Here is a 19,408-nt window from a genome sequence, read left to right as displayed (position 1 = left end):
CAGATTTGTCGGCTGCACATCCATGATGCGAATCTCCCGTTCCACCACATCCCAAAGATGCTCTATTGGATTGAGATCTGGTGACTGTGGAGGCCATTTGAGTACAGTGAACTCATTGTCATGTTCAAGAAACCAGTCTGAGATGATTCCAGCTTTATGACATGGCGCATTATCCTGCTGAAAGTAGCCATCAGAAGTTGGGTACATTGTGGTCATAAAGGGATGGACATGGTCAGCAACAATACTCAGGTAGGCTGTGGCGTTGCAACGATGCTCAATTGGTACCAAGGGGCCCAAAGAGTGCCAAGAAAATATTCCCCACACCATTACACCACCACCACCAGCCTGAAACGTTGATAGAAGGCAGGATGGATCCATGCTTTCATGTTGTTGACGCCAAATTCTGACCCTACCATCCGAATGTCGCAGCAGAAATCGAGACTCATTAGACCAGGCAACGTTTTTCCAATCTTCTATTGTCCAATTTCGATGAGCTTGTGCAAATTGTAGCCTCAGTTTCTTGTTCTTAGCTGAAAAGAGTGGCACCCGGCGTGGTCTTCTGCTGCTGGAGCCCATCTGCCTGAAAGTTCGACGTACTGTGCGTTCAGAGATGCTCTTCTGCCTACCTTGGTTTTAACGGGTGGTTATTTGAGTCACTGTTGCCTTTCTATCAGCTCGAACCAGTCTGGCCATTCTCCTCTGACCTCTGGCATCAACAAGGCATTTCCGCCCACAGAACTGCCGCTCACTGTATATTTTTTCTTTTTCGGACTATTCTCTGTAAACCCTAGAGATCGTTGTGCATGAAAATCCCAGTAGATCAGCAGTTTCTGAAATACTCAGACCAGCCCTTCTGGCACCAACAACCATGCCATGTTCAAACCCACTCAAATCACCTTTCTTCCCCAAACTGATGTTCGGTTTGAACTGTAGGAGATTGTCTTGACCATGTCTATATGCCGAAATGCACTGAGTTGCCGCCATGTGATTGGCTGATTAGAAAAAAGTGTTAACGAGCAGTTGGACAGGTATACCTAATAAAGTGGCCGGTGAGTGTATGTCGCCATCAAATTTTGAACACGTTCAAGTTTTATTTATGGCAAGATAAACAGTTTGAGACCATGAAAATGATTGATCTTTGCATTATGTGATCTTGAATGAATCCTAAAGAGAAATGCAACATTCGCTATGCGCATACACTTGCAAACCTGCGCCGCTCAGTGAGATACGGCTTTCATGTAAGCTTGATGTGAATTTCAGAGTTTGCTGACATTCAAGCATTGATCCGCATGAAAAAAGTGCAGCTGCTGCTCTTCCACATTGCAAGGAGCCAGATGAGGTGACCCGGACATCTGCTTAGAATGCTTCTTGGATGCCTTCCTGGTGAGGTGTTCTGGGCATGTCCTGCGGAGAGGCCTGGGAACTCCTGGTGCCCCCCCAAAAAGTCAAAAGTGGTCTCTGAGAGAGAATTCAACTTATTTACATACAATTTTGCCCCTGTGTCTGTGACATGACCTTGGATTGAGATACAGTATTCTACAAGCATACATGTTTTGTGTCTTTGACAGTTTTTGTTGGGGATAAAAATAAAAAGATGAAATTAAGTGTAAATTATTTTCACAAAATAATTGGAAGTGCACTTTAATTGGAATGCATTGTTTTAAAGTGAAGTACACTATGTTCAGGTTACATTAATTGGCCAATGATATTTCATCATGTTGATCTGCTTTAAAACCACAACCTGCATGTAAGACACTAATATGATTTATCACTTGGCTTTGAGATTTATCATTTAGGACTTCACTTTCTTAAGATTGAAGAATTCATCGTGTGACTTGCTAACATCTCTGCTACAAGGTAACCAAAACATCTGAAACACCTTTAGGGTAAAACAATACCGTTACATCATCGTAAGCGACAGATTGTGTTATTAAAAGGACTGACAGAGCTCTTGCACTAGATGTAGATTCTTTTGTTAATGTTACAATTGAGAGTATTACTTTTATCATGCAGCCTTATGACGAGTGCACAAGTGTTTGAAGTAAGGAAACACATGGTATTCTACGACACATACGTCTATTTTTAAGCGTACTTAACTTTGAAGTCATACCGGAAGTTCCCAAATACCATACGAAGTGACTCTTAGCTTGAATCGAAATCTGGTGTAAAAGTTGAGCCTTTTTGTGGTTCTGACCAGGGTACCGGCGGTGAGAATTAATTTTTATTTAGAACCCGCATTCTTATAAATCGACGTAACCTGCCGGTACACTCTCTCATAGACTGTCACACCCGGAAAGTGTGAGTTTGCTAGCGGTTTTCTACTTTTAGGCCTGCTGAAAACACAGTTAAGCTAACGATAAATAGCTACTATGCCAGGAGAAGAAATCTCTCGTTTTCTGGTCTCATCTAGACCCGGGTCGTCGTTTCTCTGATACCATTAAAACACCATACAGGCAAAGAGACTTTCAATTTGTCGCTCACCTGTCAATGCTTCGAACAATTTGTATACATTATTGAACACCAGCATTTTAGCTCCAGCTTGATAGCTTGCGAGGCATGGCGGACAGCATTGGAGATACGTCAACCGGTGATACACATGGCCCTGGTGTTACCGGACAAAGCGTCGGATCTTCACCCCTGCAGACTTTGGCAAACTCTTTGACGGGTGCACCTCTCAGCGCCAATACGGGTTCGTCTTCTGAGGGTGACCAGAGTGGCCTCAGCCCCGATGGATCTCCAAATGATGGTCTCCCGGCTACCCAGACGGACTTTTGGAACGCGTTTGTCTTATCTCAACCGGTCGTGTCCGTATCACCGAACATGCACACCTCTTCACCCGCTCAGAGTGTTGGGCAAGCCGTCGCCGGAGTGGCCGGACCAGGCCCCCTAACACAGGTCTACGCCGCTTCCTGGGACCCGACCCGGAGTACTGACTGGGACAACGAAAAAACCTCGCAGCCAGCTATTTTAAGGATCAAGAGGTAACTAACCGAAATTGAAAACTTATAAGAAATGCCGCCTTCTTGGGAAGTTTAAACTACAGGAGAACTGAGAATATGACCTTCCAAAGTCTTTTGAAAACCTGTCTTGTTACAGCAATGGTAATCAGACTTGATGTTTCCTGACAAATTTAAATATCATTGAATACCTTTGAAATCACACAGGACGTTTGAGATCTCAGAACAAATATTGGCACGTTGAAAGAGTGACCTCCTTTTTATTATTTTTAGGGATATTATGTCTATCTACAAGGAACCTCCACCAGGGATGTTTGTCGTCCCAGATCCTCAAGACATGACCAAGGTAAATGACCAGATATTCAGCAAGCCACATTTGCTTTATGGTTCCCCGAATAGTTTATAAAGTACATCTATGACTTCCTGCATGTGAGACAAAAAAAAAAAAAATCCCCAATTAGCCCAGTATGAGGTGCCTTGAGGGGTGTCTTATCAGTAAGGTGATTTTGAGCCAAGATAATTGCCTTTTCTGTTCAGGCAATGCTGACCCAAATACAAATTGAATTATTTTGAGTCATGAAAAGCAATCTCAAAACCTCCCATTTTCCTTCCAATTAAAAAAAAAAGTTTAAACCAGTAGCTCGACATCATTTTATAATGTACAAGTTGCTCCTTCACCAGTTCACTGTAAATGCTTTTCTAAAAGTTTGTTGCTCCCCCAAAGCAGCATCGTTGATAATTACATCAAACTTCATTCAATGCACATAAAATCTAAGTGTTGTGAACTAATCCTGTCTTGCAGTTCATGCATTACCATTGACCAACCCTTTTAGGACAACTTTATCTTTTTTTTGTGGACCAATTATTTCCATAGTCCATTCATATTTTACTTGCCTGATTTTGACGTCAGTGCAATGACGAAGGTCTGACATGGCTAACACTGGTGCTAGCACGTCAAAGACAGGGAACTTGCAAGGGTTCCTTTGCAAAAGTTGTACTGAGTCAACTGGTGATTTATTTGAACAAAGTTACGGAATTGTCTCCTTCCTTGTGAGTATGTTGGTTTGGTTGTTTCTTCTTCATTGGTTTAGCAGCTTCTTTGTTGGTTTAACTGCTGTTTCGTGTTTTTAGGCGACCGCGCTGCCTACAACACGCAAAATGCTGGTTAGCGTTCTGATTTGTATAAATATTTTTCTATTGAACATTTTATCAAAGGCATGTTCTGATATTGATTACCGATTATTCGCAATACATATTGATCTCAATTATCACCCAAACTCAATTAAATGGGAGTCCACCCACGCACCTGCCACCATTTGGAATCACCCTGATTAACCCCAAGTAAAGTTTAACAGTTCTAAAAGGCTTCTCCTGACATTTTTAAATGTATAATAATAATAATAATAATAATAAAAAGAAACCCTTGATTCGTCTCATAATGGACAAATTCCCAATTTACAGCAGCAACGTTATGAAAGGAAGAACGTAGAAGAACAAAAAGTATAGGAGCTGCTGTAAAGGCAGCCACTCTAGCAGCACCACTAGAAGTCATAAAAACAAAATAATACAACACATAAGACACACAGTCATTCAATCTTAACCACTTTTCTGCATACTCAGGTTTTTGAAGCAGTTATGATGAAAGAGCATTTTTTTAGCAGTCATATTTTGTGCTAACGCTAACTGATATTTGGAATTGTTAGTGAGTTTTAATTTTGTAAATGAAAACTAAACAAAAATATTTTTGTCACTGCAGTCAACGCACATTTTTCACGAGATGAAAACTAGACTAGATGAGACGAAAAACCCCATTTCATAAACAATAACTGGGACTAAGTCACGATGCATTTTCATGAACTAATGAAGAGATGTCTGATGAATGTAGTTCACTAAATAAAGGTTGGTCTAAAATCTGGACATTTTAGTTCACGAAAAAAGACAAGGTGAAAATTCTATAATTTTTGTCAAATCCTGTCTCTTCCACCTCCTCCTCCTCAGCTAATCAGCCCATGCACCAATGTAGTTACACCTAAAAAAAAAAAAGTATCCCCTCCGGTGAGAGCGCACACACACACATTGAATGAAAGCTGTGACACATTACTTGCATGTTTTCATTTTACTTGCAGTCAACGATCGGTAGCTGTGTGGAAAAGAAAGCAAATGCTGTACACCTGTTTGGCAGTTGACTCGAGGTGCATTCCACACACAGAAGATCATCTCAAAAAATCCATAGAATACTCATTCAATGCAACCAAACAGCAATAACCAGTCCGCGAGCACATTGCAGGAAATATTTTATCACTTATTTGACGCACCAACATCAGAACAGCTGCGTGTTAACTCAAGTTGCGGAGGCAGGGGATCCACATTTTTTCAGGGGAACTACATTGCTGCAAGAACTGTTATTGAAGAGACACGCCACAGTTCACCACAAAGACAATGTGGTAAGTTCACAAAAAAGTTTAGTGGTGGTTATTTCTCACGGAACATTAAACCAGCGCCTGTCATGTTCCAAAAGGAGCGTTAAACCGATCGCAAACTAATGCTGGCTAAGTTAATATTTCGTAGCATGTTGCGATAGTAGCCACTTGTTGATATAATTGTGTGTGAAGTTGAATTTGTGCTAAAAGATAAGATATAGCAACTATTAAGCAACTATGGCTTCAATTGGATTGCAAGTTTAGTTAAAGCAGGCAGAAGTATAAGCTAAAAGGAGATGCAGGTGAATCATAGTTAACACAAATCACCTGGGCAGCCACACACGGATGCAAATTAAAAACTAAAACTAAAACAAGTCATCTCGATAAAATAAAATAATATGCCATACATAATTCAGAACAACATTAGCCTACGTTTTCATCAATGTGGTGTAAATGTATAAAGCAACTCAAATTGTCTGTTTTGAATGTTTGGAGTTGCCTGAGTTTTGTGATATTAAAAGGTTGGGAACGACTGTTCGAGGAGTTTGCATCCTAATGTATTTGGTGACATACAATGCTTTTCTTCACAGAACCATCACAAGGAAATTTGATTTGAATTGCCATCAATATTAATTTACGAAATGAATGCATGCACGCATAAAGATGGCTGCAATATTTCTCCATAAAATAGGATAGTTTTGTTTTTAGTATGAATTTGAAATGGAGAAAAATAAATCTACAATGTGCACATTTTATCAGAACATGTCCGATGTCTTGTTGTATTCACTGAATTGTGTTTTGATGAGAGAACACGTTTTGTGAATTAATTTTAAATCAGATGGAAATGTTCAATATTTGATGACAAAAAAACCCAAAGACTAAAATGATTGTCCGGACTAAAACTCAACTAAAATGTTCCCAGTTTTTGTTGACTCAAACTAGATGAATCCAATTGTCATCTTGGACTAAAATACAGACTAAAATGCTTAACTTTTAGTCGACCAAAACTTGACCAAACAGAAATGGGACGAGGTTGACTCGATGTGATTAAAAACTAACAAGTGCGATGACAACTGAGACTAAATTTAGAAATGGCTGATTAAAATTAACACGACTGTAATTCCCTACACCTTGAGTAAGGCTCAAGTTCAAGCTGAAGAAAAACGGCCCTCAACAATGATCTGCCACTGTTATTTTGGTGATGAGCACCATACGAATTTACCTCCATACATTTGGGAGATTTTAACGGTGTTTTGTTTATTTTTGCTCAGATAAGGACTGGAATGGGTCTTTGTCATTGCACATGCCCAAGCAACAAAATTGACTTAACAGGCACCATATGTCTTATGAAACATGAAAAACAATGACCAACAGAGGGAGACAGGACGGAAAGGCTTTTCAGTGCTCCAAGATCTTTGATGTGATGGAAGACAAGAGAGAGGCAAGCAGCATCTACAATAACATTAAAGTAATTAAAATAATTGTCATTAAAAAGGCACCTGGATAGCAACCGACAGCTCCCACACAAAGCACTCTCAGTACATCCTGTTACCATCAGCGCATAAGTCTAGGTCTCTCTCTCTCTCTCTCTCTCTCTCTCTCTTTGTAGTTAATGATGAATGCAAATCCAGCAACTTCTATTGTTTTGTCTTCTAGATCACTGTATGGTAAGTATAGTAGAGTATAGGAATGAATACTTTTGTATTTAAGACTACACCCCCTCCCCGCCCGTGCGTCTCTCTCTCTCTCTCTCTCTCTCTCTCTCTCTCTCTCTCTCTCTCTCTCTCTCTCTCTCTCTCTCTCTCTCTCACACACACACACATACTCTGAGGACTAAGAGGGTCATCTCTACCTTTCTCCCCATCTCAATCCACCTTCCAAATGACTGATGGTTGCCAATGCTACATATCCTGATCTTAAATACGCCATAGCCCAACCGTTTTAGCTTATTTGTTGCTTTTAATTCCATCCATCTATCCATCCATTTTCTGATCCGGTTGATCCTCACAAGGGTCGCGGGTGCTGGAGCCTTTCCCAGCTGTCTTCAGGCAGTAGGCAGGGGACACCCTGAACCGGTTGCCATCCAATCGCAGGGTACACAGAGACGAACAACGATCCATGCTCAGACACACACGCTAACCACTGGACCACCGGGCCGCCTTTTAATTCCATTGATTTGTTTATTCATTCATTCATTTCCGAACCACTTTATCCTCACTAGGGTCGCGGGGGGTCCTGGAGCCTATCTCAGCCGACTTCACCCCAAACTGGTTGCCAGCCAATCGCAGGGCACACACAGACCAACAAGATTTGTCTTTATTTGTGATTTTATTTTTTTGTTTGTTTTCTGTTAGGTGGCCCGGTGCTACGGTGGTTAGCACATCGACCTCACAGTGCAGAGCTGCAGGGTTCAATTCCAGCTCCGGCCTCCCTGTGTGGAGTGTTCTCGCCGGGCCTGTGTGGCTTTTCTCTGGGTACTCCGGTTTTCTCCCACATTCCCAAAACATGCATGGCAGGTTAATGGAACACTCTAAATTGTCCCTAGGCGTGAGCGTGGATGGTTGTTGGTCTTCGTGTGCTCTGCGATTGGCTGGCAATCAGTTAGGCGTGTCCCCCGATTACTGCCCGAAGTCGGCTGAAATAGGCTCCAGGACCCCCCGCAACCCTTGTGAGGATAAAGTGGATCAGAAAAAGAATGGATGGATCTTTTCTGTTATCATGAATTATGTGCGATTGGTCATGACTTGTGTTTTGTGGGCCTCTCTGTTCATGAATTTCCTAACGGATAAATAAAGTGAATTTGATTGATTGATTGAGAGATGTTCTTCCTCCTCTTAAATAGCCTATTAGGTATATGATTGCTGAGGTGGAGGATGGATGGATGGTTGGTTGGTTTGCAAGATGCCAGGTTTCAGCTTTCAGACAAGAGGAGGAGTTTGTTTTTAGCCTTGGCCAAATTTGGAGGGGGGTGTCACAGCACCGCCCCTATCCAGCTGGTGCGGTTCCTCAGGCAGGCAGGGGCGGGTCCTCTCGGTTGGAGCCACCTGGCTCACCTATTACTGTATATAGGTGTGCTCCATAATCGTGCTTGCTCTCTGCCCTTAGGTAACACTCCTTTTGTTTGTTGTTTTATTTGGTTGTTTCATTCACACGTTACCGCCCATGTACCTACATTCATACATACACTTTGCACACTCTTCAGATATTTACACACTCACATCCCATAAACCTTTTATTGTTAAAGGTGAACTTATTATTTGCAGTAAAGTATTCGTTGGCCTTGGTTGTCTGTGTCCCCTCATTTTTTGCCACAGGCTTTGAGCTGGACTGTGACATGCAGATCGATGTAAACATTGCGTGTTTTATCAAGGTGGCGTTAAGTCATCTATTTTACAAATTACTAGCGAGTAAACATCATGTGCTTTATCAAGGAGGAGTTCAGTTGTCAGTTTAACACAGTAAGTTTGGATTGTTTACACTTTCTTTGAAGCAACAGCTTTAATAAAAATAAGTTTACAAGTCATTTAAAACAAGCGCTCCTGCTTCAGACACCCTCTGGTAGGAAGGCGCCATTTTCAAATGCATAACCCATGATTTACGTGAAGACAGAAATCGCAGACCGCACGCAGCCCTGCTACTCCGATTGAACGTATTGATGACATCTGTTTGGATTGGCGAAAGGAATATACCACGCCTGGGAATGAGAACGAAATTAAATTGGTATTCTGTCTGTTTATTCGGCTTGTGGTGTTATTTTGGAGTGTTTTCATTTCGTTTGATCATACAGTTTTATTCTAATTGGAATACTAGGCTCCATGCAAACCTGTTAGGTTGAATGCAATTATTAGCTCCCAGAGGTGCTGTTTGGAGATATCCAGCTTTCTTGCCCAATAGAACTTCTCTTTAAGAATGCCGCACAAATTTTTGACCTTGTCAACATTGGTTAGAGGGCAAATCAACCTATAGTATGACTGCGGAGCTTTGGATTCCAAATATACCAGCAGCTTGAAATACCTGCTTGTTCCCTCATCAGTGTTCTTTTGTGTGTGTAATTTTGTTGTTTGTTTTGCTTTGGGTTTTTTTTGCATTTGCCTGACAGGAGCCTGGCTTTATCTGAAGGAACCAGTTTGCAATGATCTAAATAGACGAGAAATAACATGCAAATGCAAAAGCCGTCTCAGAAAAACAAAAAATTAAAATGTTTATTTTTAACTTGTGATGATATGTGCAGTATACTTACTTGAAATGCAGTGTATTAAGTGTATTCTCTTTTCTTTCTAAGATCCATGCACTAATCATAGGGCCATTTGATACACCATATGAGGGCGGTTTCTTCCTATTCCTGTTTCGATGCCCTCCGGACTACCCGATCCACCCGCCACGGGTCAAGCTCATCACCACTGGTCAGAACAGTGTCCGGTTCAATCCCAATTTTTACCGCAATGGCAAAGTCTGCCTCAGCATCCTTGGGTGAGTTCCAAGTGACTGGTTTTAATATTTTAGTATGCATCTAATTTTCATCATTTGATACATTATAACTTAACCGTATTCAGTATGTACTCATAACTCGATGATAATGAGAAATGCTGACAATGTTTTTCGGAGTACAAAATGACACTTTTTTTCATTGTTTGGCTAATAAAACACATTTGCAACTTAGAGCTCGGACTTGCATGCAGGCATGAACGAGTTCCGGTTGATTCGAAGCTTTCACTTCAATCTATGGAAAAGTTTTTCTTTCATCCATCCTTCCATCTACCACTTAGCCAGGATTGGGTCACAGATGCAGCAGCTTCAGCTGGGAATCCTAGATTTCCCTCTCCCGAGCCGCTTCTTCCAACTCTTCCGGAGGGATGCCAAGGCGTTCCGAGGCCAGCTAGGAGACATAGTCTCTTCAATGTGTCCAGTGTCGTCCCTGGGGCCTCCTGCCATTACGACATAGTCGAACACCTCACAGGCAATGTGTCCAGTGTGCCGAGCCACCTCATCGGGCTCCTGTAAACGTGGAGGAGCAGCGACTCGACTCTGAGTCCCTCTTGGATGCCTGAGCTTCACATCTTATCTCTTAGGGGGCGCCCGGACACCCTGCGGAGGAAACTCATTTCGGCTGCTTGTATCTGGGATCTCGTTCTTTTGGTCATGACCCACAGCTTGTGACCAGAGGTGAAGGTAGGAACGTAGATGGACGGGTCAATTGAGAGCTTCCCCTTTTGGCTCAGCTCTTCCTTCACCATGACAGACCGATACAGATTCCGCTTCACAGCAGATGATGCACTGATCCGCGTCAAGTACTTTAACTCCTCCACTTCGGGCAAGATCTCAACCCCGACCCCGTACCGGTGAGGGCACTCCACCCTTTTTCAACCGAGGACCATTGTTTCAGATGTGAAGGTGCTGATTTACATCCCAACTGCTTCATACTCGGCTGCGAACTGCTCCAGTTAGAATTGGAAATCACAGCTTGAAGAAGCCAACAGTATCACCACATCTGCAAAAAGCACAGATGCATTACTGAGTCCACCAAACTGGACCCCCTCAACGCCTGGGTTGCACCTAGAAAATCTGTCCATACATTTTGAACATAATCTGTGACAAAGGGCATCTGTCGCAGAGTCCAAACCTCACTGGAAACGAATCCGTCTCACTGCTGGCAATGCGGCCCAAACTCTGACATCAGTGATACAGGGACCGAACAGCTCATATTCAGGGGCTCGGTATCCCATACTCCCGAAGCACCTCCCTCCAGAACACCCTGAGGGACATGGTCAAATACCTTCTCCAAGTCCACAAAGACTCACACTCGCAGACATCGCTGAGTGTGTTGAGCTCGTCCACTGTTCCAATGCTCCGATGAAAACGACATTGCGCCCCCTGAAGCCGAGATTTGACCTCCCGGCATACCCTCCACTCCAGCACCCCTGAATATAGGCCCTTACCAGGGAGGTTGTAGAGTGTGATTCCTCTGTCGTTGGAACACAGTTTACGGACTGCCTCCCTGGTCTGCCAATCCAGAGGCACTCTCTCCGATGTCCACGTGATGTTGTAGAGGCGTGTCAACCAGGACAGCCCCACAACATCCAGAGCCTATCGGAACGCCAGATGGATCTCATCCATCCCCAGGGCTTTGCCACTGAGGAGCTTTTTTACTACCTCAATCGAGGTCAGCAGCACCCCATCTCCACTATTCAGTGTTCATGGTGCACTGCTTCCCCCTTCCGAGACGCCGGATGGTGGACCAAATTACCTCAAAGCCATCTGGAAGTTGTTTTACATGGACTCGCTGAACTTCTGCTACGTTTGAGTTTTCGCCTTAGTGACTGCCAAAGCTGCATTCCACGTGGCCAGCCGGTATCTGACAGTTGCCTCTGCAGTCCCACATGAGCCAAAGGCCCAATAGGACTCTTTCTTCAGCTTGACGGCATCCCTTGCCACCGGATTCAGGGAACGGCCATCACAGCAGGCACTGACAAACTCTCACAATACATATGCGTCTGCCGGGTCGGACCGCCTTCTTCCTTCACCACGGAGCCAACACACCAGGCGGTGATCAGTTCGTCAGTCCAAAACATGCGTCCATTAATCCAATGACATGACTATAAAAGGTAAATCATCAAACTGCGGGCCTGGTCCCAAGTGCACATATGGACACCCTTTGAACCTGGTGTTCGTTATGGACAATCCGTGATGACCACAGAAGTCCAGTAACAGAATAACACTTGGGTTCAGATCGGGGGGGGTCCTTCCAAATAGGCCATTCCAGGTCTCACTGTCACCTTGATTTCTGTGTTCTTTGCATATTTACAACACAAAAAGGTTTAATTTAATCAAACAGATGTTAATATCACACACAGACAACCCAAGGAAATATAAAATGCAGTTTCTAGAGGATGATTTCATTTCCCAAGGGGAAAAAAAAGCAAACCTATCTGGCTCTTTGTGAAAAACTAAGTTGTCAAACAACAGTTTAGGAACTGTGACTAACAACAGTTTAGGAAAGCTAAGTTCAATTTCACATGCCACACCCAAACCTGATTACTGCCACATTTGGTCAATCAATAAATCACATGAATAGAATGTGTCAGACAAAATGAAGTAGGCTACAAGTTGTCAAGAAACAAACGTCATGCCACGATCCAAAGAAATTCAAGAAGAAATAGGAAAAAATAGATTTTGAAATCCATCACTTTAAAAAGGTTCCAAAGCAATATACAAGACTCTGGGGCTCCAGCGAACCACTGTCAGAGCCATTCTCCACAAATGCAGAAAAATGGGAACAGTAGCAAACATTCCCAGGCGTGGTCACCCAGCTAAAATTATTTCAAGAGTGTGATGATGACTTATGCAGGGGGTCACAAAAGAACCTCAAACAACATTTAAAGAACTGCAGGGCTCCCTGGCCACAGTTAAGGTCAGTGTTCGACGAGTCTACCATAAGAAAGACACTGGCCAAACATGGCATCCAGGCGAAAACCACCACTGTCCGAAAAGAACACAAAGGCTCGTCTCACATTTTCCAAAAGACATCTTGATGATACTCAAGACTTTTGGAAACATTCTGTGGATTGATGAGTCAATGAGTCAAAAAGTGAACTTTTTTTTTTTTAGAAGATGTGCAGCCGGTTATATGCAGTGTAAAAATTGGACAGCATTTGATTAAAAGAAAACAAACAAAAATAACAACATTATGCCAACAGTGAAGCATGGTGGTGGCATTTTGATGGCCGAGGGCTGTTTTGCAACTTCAGGACCAAGATAACTTGCTGTGATTAATTGGACAATGAATTCTGCTGTCTAACAGAAAATCCTGAAGGAGAATGTCCAACCATCAGTTTGTGCCCTCAAACTGAAGCGCTCTTGGGTTATGCAGTAGATAAAACACACCAGGAGTTTTGGAGTGGCCAAGTCAAAGTCTGGATTTGAATCCAATTGTGATACTGTGGTGTGACCTTAAACGGGCAGTTCATGCTAGAAAACCTTCCAATAAGGCAGAGTTGAACTAATTCTGCAAAGAAGAGTGGGCCAAAATTCCTCCACAGTGATGTCAAAGACTCATCAATTCTTGCAAATGCTTGATTTCAGTCATTGCTACCAAGGGAGGCACAACACATTATTAAGCAATTACTTTTTCCCATAGGGACAGGTAGTTTTTTATGCCTTAATAAATTAAATTGGCATTTAGAAACTGCATTTTGTATTTCCTTGGGTTGTCTCTGTTGTTAAAATTGGTTGGATGAACTGATAGCTTTGTATGTGGTAAATATGCAATGATCAAAGCCATTATTAGGAAGGGGCAAATACTTTTTCATGACACAGTAAATACATTCTACTGACTAAAATAAAATGTCTATTCTGAAGCCGGTCGGCTTCTCCATCAACAGGCTTTGCAAGTTTTCTGGGGTAAACCCTGCACAACTGCACACACACATACGCACGCGTGCGCGCGTGTAGAGTGCATTATTGTGTGTGTGTGTGTGTGTGTGCGTGTGCGTGCGCGCGTATGTGCATGTTATGCTGCAACACGCTGCCAAGTACAACTTTAAAATGAAAGTCTACCAAGGCGTTGATGTTCATAAATTATTTGGTGAGGTATGGTTTATTTTGTTTTGTTTTGTTTTTCCCACATTGGCGCCGTTTAGCATTAACAATAGTGGCTGCGGTTGACTTTAGTGCTTTCTGGCAATGTACATGAAAATAAGCCGTTACTCGAGGAAGAAAAAAAATGCCTCAAGCGTTTTTTTTTTTATCCAAGGTATTCCAATTGAGAACTTCTTTTAGCTTTAATTATAAGTGATATACAGTGATCCCCCGCTATATTGCGCTTTCCCCCCCCCCCCCCCACGGGCCCCCCCCCCCCCCCCAAGTACTGTATTCAGAAAAAAATGCCGAACGACTCAGAGATTTTGTACATGCCTGTACTGTATAGGCAACAGGCACTCATTCAAGGCGCATGATTGGTTCCCGGCGCAATGTCGACCAATGATAACACGAGCTGATTGGCTGCGCATCTTCGCAGCTGCGCCCAGCGTCACGAGACACTAGGGAAGCCTTGTGTCTGTTGATTCTCGTGCAGGGGAGAAGACATATGGGGGGGCGGGGGTGATTGGGCTTGTAGCAGTAGCAGCACCTCTCTTTGCCTCCTCATCAATACCCATTAATTGTCTTATAAACACGTCGGCTTCATGGGGATAGCTGGCCAGAAGCTAGCCAGAGGCTAATGGCAGCTACACCGTCAAAGCGTAAAGTGAGAGCCTTCTACGCCACTAACACTAGTCTCTTCGCCTCTCAGAAGGCAGTGCTGATGAATGTTAATTACTTTATAATATTTTATAATTAAAGCTTTAAGTAAATACATGTACTGCTGTAGTCTTTGTCTCAAATATGTCAAGTATAAATACTGTTTACATATTTTAAACATGCTGGTACCCACATACACTTTCACAAAAATTCCTAGGGGGGAGCAAACCCGCCTTCGCAGTTTTTCACTTATGGCGGCAGGGTCCTGGTCCCCATTAACCGCGATAAATGAGGGATCAATGTACTGTATTATGGAATCTTCAGAGAATGCCCCTCCAATTACGTTGTGCATGTAAAAACGACAATAAAGACACTCTCTTACTCTTTACATCCATGTGCATTATTTTACAGAACATGGACAGGACCAGCATGGAGTCCGGCGCAGAGCATCTCCTCTGTCCTCCTTTCAATTCAGTCTCTGATGACGGAGAAACCTTATCACAATGAACCTGGATTTGAACAGGTACACCCCTATCTTTTGTGAAAAACTCTGCTGCTGTTTTTTTTCCTCACAGATTCCTGAATCGCCATTTGCAAACTGACATATTGGTGAAATTTTCTTCAAAAGCACTTAAAAAATGGAAACACGCCGTCTATTGGCATATTTTTGTGCCCTTTCTGCAACAGCTCGAATGCCGCACAAATGCTATGTTCTTTTATGGCACAATGTTAGTGGATATTAGCTGATCAGATGGCTAGCTGCTGAGAGTATGGTACAGAAAATGCCATGTTAAATTATTGAGCCATTTGTGATATGTACATTCCCCTCCAAAAGGTATTGGGAGAGGCATAGTCAATTCCTTATTTTTTAAAAAAATTTTTTAAAATTGTATATTGAAAGACATTTAGGTTTCAGACCAAAAAATGAGTATGAGAAAAGTTCAGAATATCGCTTTTATTTAATGGTATTTGCATAAAGATATACAACGCAATAAGATCTGAAAGGTAGTATTTGGTATTTTTACAGGTTACAAAAATGATGACGTTCTGGTGCTTTTTTTTCCTCAAAAATCTTCTTCTGCAAGCCATTTATTTTCTGGTGTTTTGATTGGCTCTTGATCTGGGTTCCTGAAGTTCCTTATTTTAATTTGACGTCTCTGTGTGACTTTCAGGAGCGACATCCAGGGGACAGCAAGAACTATAACGAGTGTATCCGCCATGAAACAATGAGGGTAGCTGTGTGTGACATGCTGGAGGGCAAAGTTAACTGTCCTGAAGCTTTGTGGCAAGACTATTTACTTTTCCATCTCTTAAATGCCTCTTTCCTATCGTTTCCTCACCTTCTCCTCTGACCCGTGCAGATCATTTAATTTGTGTGTGCATTTTCAGGAGCGTAATGGAGAAGTCCTTCCTTGAATTCTTTGAATTCTATGAGGGAGTATGTAAAGCGAGGCTGCATCTACAGGGACAAAACATGAAGGTGACTACTCAACTCAACTGTATTTATAGAGCACTTTCAAACAGTCATCGCTGCACACAAAGTGCTGCACGTGGAGCAACTAACATATACAACAGTAAAGCAACAAATCAGTAACAAAGACGGTAGAAAGCACCGAACAGTTGCCGCTTCGGGCTGAGCCCCGCCGGGTCCCACTGGTGTATTTACAGCCAGCCCCACTTCCAGGCCTGGCTCCAGAGGGGCGCTCCCCAATGACCCGTGTCTGGGCAAGGTAACACTGGATCCATATGTGTTTTTTATCACAAGGGGTCTGTGAGCTGTGCTTTGTCTGGTCCCTCACCTAGGATCTATTTGCCATGGGTGACACTTCCTGGTGCATAAAGCCCCCAGAAACTTAGCTCATAGGATCATTGGGACACACAAAATATTCATTTTGTGTAGTTGTTTGTGTGCTTTAATACTAAAGTGGCTCAAACTACCGGAGACAAATTTCTTATGTGTTTCTTTACAAACTTGGCCAATAAAGATGATTCAGGTTCTGATGAACCATAAATTAATGTGAAAGACTGTTAATTTGTCTACTTCAATTAATTTATTTAACACATTAAACACTTGGACTTTTCAAGGTTTACAACTTCACAAAATTCTACCAAACAAGTGTTGTGTCAACATAAGTCAGTACAATCACATCACAACAATGATGCAAACAATTCATGAAGCAATGATCTGTAAAAATGTGGACTGTCCTTTTTAAGCACTGATCTTATGTAGACACTAAATGAATACTAAAATATAGATGAAAAAAATAAAGCCGATTGACCAAAATGAAATAGAATCAACAAAAAAACAATGTTTGCCAAAATTTTAGCCCAAAAACTGAAGAAATATGGTCCTCATGTTTGTTTACAAACATTTATGAGCTAGCTACCTAGCTAACTAAGGACATAATGTTAACATTGCTGACTTGCTAGCAGTATTAAAAGTAAAGTGACCATTAATTACCTCAAGCTCTTGACAGCCCAAACCGCTCTTCTCTGGAGCAAACGGGGATGAGACAACCATGTTTGTTTGGTTTTTTTTTTTGTTGTTTTTTTTTTTGTTTTTTTTCTCTTTCAACACAAAACATTACTGCAACCAAAACTAGCACCATGGTAACTGTTGGCCGTGGGCCCCAAGCTACGGCCTTGGGCTGAACCAAAGACATCGAAAGCCGGCTGACATAACCAAAGCATTCTTCACGGCTGGGGTATTCATAAAAAAACAGCTAGCAGCCGTGAGAATTAAGATGAATTGCACAACACGTTTTCCATGGAGACTTAATTCGTCTTTCGGTAATATAATATGCCTCAATTTGGCAGAGAGGCTCACACACGATCGGTGCACTCTTGTGGTTGGATACAGGCACTAAAAAAATATATACACTACAGTTTGAATTAGTTTAGTTACAACTAAAGAATTTCCTGGCTGACTGAAAAATCCAGATTGACTGTCCACTACAATCCCTTTACAGGACCCATTTGGAGAAAAGCGTGGTCGTTTTGACTATCAGCGCTTGCAGACTCGACTCAGCGCCATCCATCGACGAATACGAGAGAAACGTGTGATGAGTGATCCCAATGATGACGACTCTAACTCTGAAACCAGCTCCTCTGAAACGGACCCTGACAGCCAGGGTAGCATCCAGCCATGACTTCGTTCGACAGGCCGAGAAGAGAGGACTTTTTTTTTTGTTGTTGTTGTTTCTTTTTTTGCTTCAAGAAACAAAAAAATGTTGAATGAAATATTTCATATCCCATGTTTTTTTGTTTTGTTTTGTTTTTTGAGGGGGAAAAAAAAGTGATGGCGTTGCTCTCCAGAAAGTGACTATGCTGCAGCAAGAGAACTCAACACTATTCAGGAGTCAAACACTGGCAGATTTACAATGTAGCTGTGGAATTGGGCTGCTTTTGTAGCTAACCAGCTGTTTGAATTCATGTTTGGACTGGAAGAGGCTGTGCAGATATGTAGTACGTTATGAGATTAAACATTCCCTTGTACTTTTAAAAAAAAAAATATGAAAATGACTTTTAAAAACATCAATTGAAATTGGTAAAATAAATAGCAGGCTGTCATTTGATGATGTCCTTCCTATGTACGTTTTTATTTTCAACTTCGCTGAGGGAAATGGAGGGCACTTGATACTTTGCAGTCATTAGATTTGGGTATTACAGGACAAGTTTATAGTGAGTCGGTATTGGTAAAAGTAGCGCAGTTCATGATCGGCTCTCGAACATTTCCAATATTTGTCAAGAAACTTCAGAGTTCTTCCCAAGACGAAGTTCTGTACACTTCATAACACACTGCAAATGTTGATGCTCTTCCTGTTTGCCGCATAATTATATTCGACTAAGATGATGAATAAATAAAATGCATATAGATATTTGAAATGATATTCACATCATGACCAGATAAGACATGACGTGGATCATTGCAATGTCCGAACGTGAGTGTCGGCCCTTTAATTTACACACACACACACACACACACACACACACACACACACACACACACACACACACACACACACACACATCCCACCCCAGTTGCAACCCTCAATAATTGAGCTCCAGCTAATATCTTGTCCTGCGTCTTCCATAGGTCTGTAGGTATTTTGTAGCTTATGGTTAAATCACATGAGAATGCCAAATTGTTTTCCCTCTGTTGGTGTCTTTCAGTTGAGCTCAATGTCTTTATGACGCAATGATCCGCATGATTAAAGGTTCAAATATTTTTGGCCATTTGGCCATTTTAGTACCCCCCCCCCCCCCCCTCCCCAACACATTTTTCCAAATGATCAGCATTGTTTTCAAATGGAACTAATGATGGAAAACATCATTTTACCTGTGAACATTTTAGTCTTATATGCCAACCATTGGCCTCCAGGATATCTCTGCCTTGGATTCGATAGCCATGTTTAGGTTAAGAGGGACCTTTGTATCAGTGCAGTGCACACTCTTACTATGTTTACTTGGGTCATTTCATTTTGTTATCCAAGGCTTTTATTGCACAGCAAATATGAATAACAAAAACTGATTATAGAAGAGCTATTCCCTCGGGCTATCAGCGATCCTTTTCAAGTCATTCGGGATGTTTGTGTTACCATGTTCTGTAAAATAGAATAAACTATATTGTCTTGGATATGTGTTTTAATTTATGTTTGAAAATACACAGGGCATCAGACGTGTTCTCAAGTGGATTTGGAATAAATGAGTCCGTTTCAAATGGCTGTTCGCCCCTGGCACGAACAGCCATATGAAAAAGCAGCACTTTTCAAGTATGATTATACAAATTAATTGGTC

At 42.0% G+C, this 19,408-nt stretch overlaps 1 protein-coding gene across 1 annotated transcript; it reads left to right on the top strand.

Annotated features, from left to right (window-relative positions):
- The first annotated feature begins 1,960 nt into the window (after positions 1-1,960).
- ube2z (ubiquitin-conjugating enzyme E2Z) lies at positions 1,961-18,879 on the top strand. Its single transcript, XM_019858620.1, has 7 exons — positions 1,961-2,981; positions 3,231-3,303; positions 9,660-9,847; positions 15,023-15,134; positions 15,784-15,896; positions 16,001-16,091; positions 17,581-18,879. The coding sequence occupies exons 1-7, from the start codon at positions 2,557-2,559 to the stop codon at positions 17,758-17,760; spliced, it is 1,182 nt and encodes a 393-aa protein (XP_019714179.1). The 5' UTR covers positions 1,961-2,556; the 3' UTR covers positions 17,761-18,879.
- Positions 18,880-19,408: the final 529 nt, after the last annotated feature.

This window comes from Hippocampus comes, unplaced genomic scaffold, assembly GCF_001891065.2.
Source record: "Hippocampus comes isolate QL1 unplaced genomic scaffold, H_comes_QL1_v1.1 scaffold187, whole genome shotgun sequence".
NCBI classification, from domain to species: Eukaryota; Metazoa; Chordata; class Actinopteri; order Syngnathiformes; family Syngnathidae; genus Hippocampus; species Hippocampus comes.
Note: the sequence above shows the minus strand (reverse complement) of the source record. Positions and strands in the feature narration are given on the sequence as shown.

What these genes read in the sequence shown, in the direction of transcription:
- ube2z (XM_019858620.1), top strand. Translation starts at nt 2,557, where the DNA reads ATGGCGGACAGCATTGGAGATACGTCAACCGGTGATACACATGGCCCT. An exon ending in ATGAACCTGGATTTGAACAG is followed by an intron (nt 15,135 to 15,783) that starts GTACACCCCTAT and finishes TGTGACTTTCAG; the next exon opens with GAGCGACATCCAGGGGACAG. An exon ending in AACTGTCCTGAAGCTTTGTG is followed by an intron (nt 15,897 to 16,000) that starts GCAAGACTATTT and finishes GTGCATTTTCAG; the next exon opens with GAGCGTAATGGAGAAGTCCT.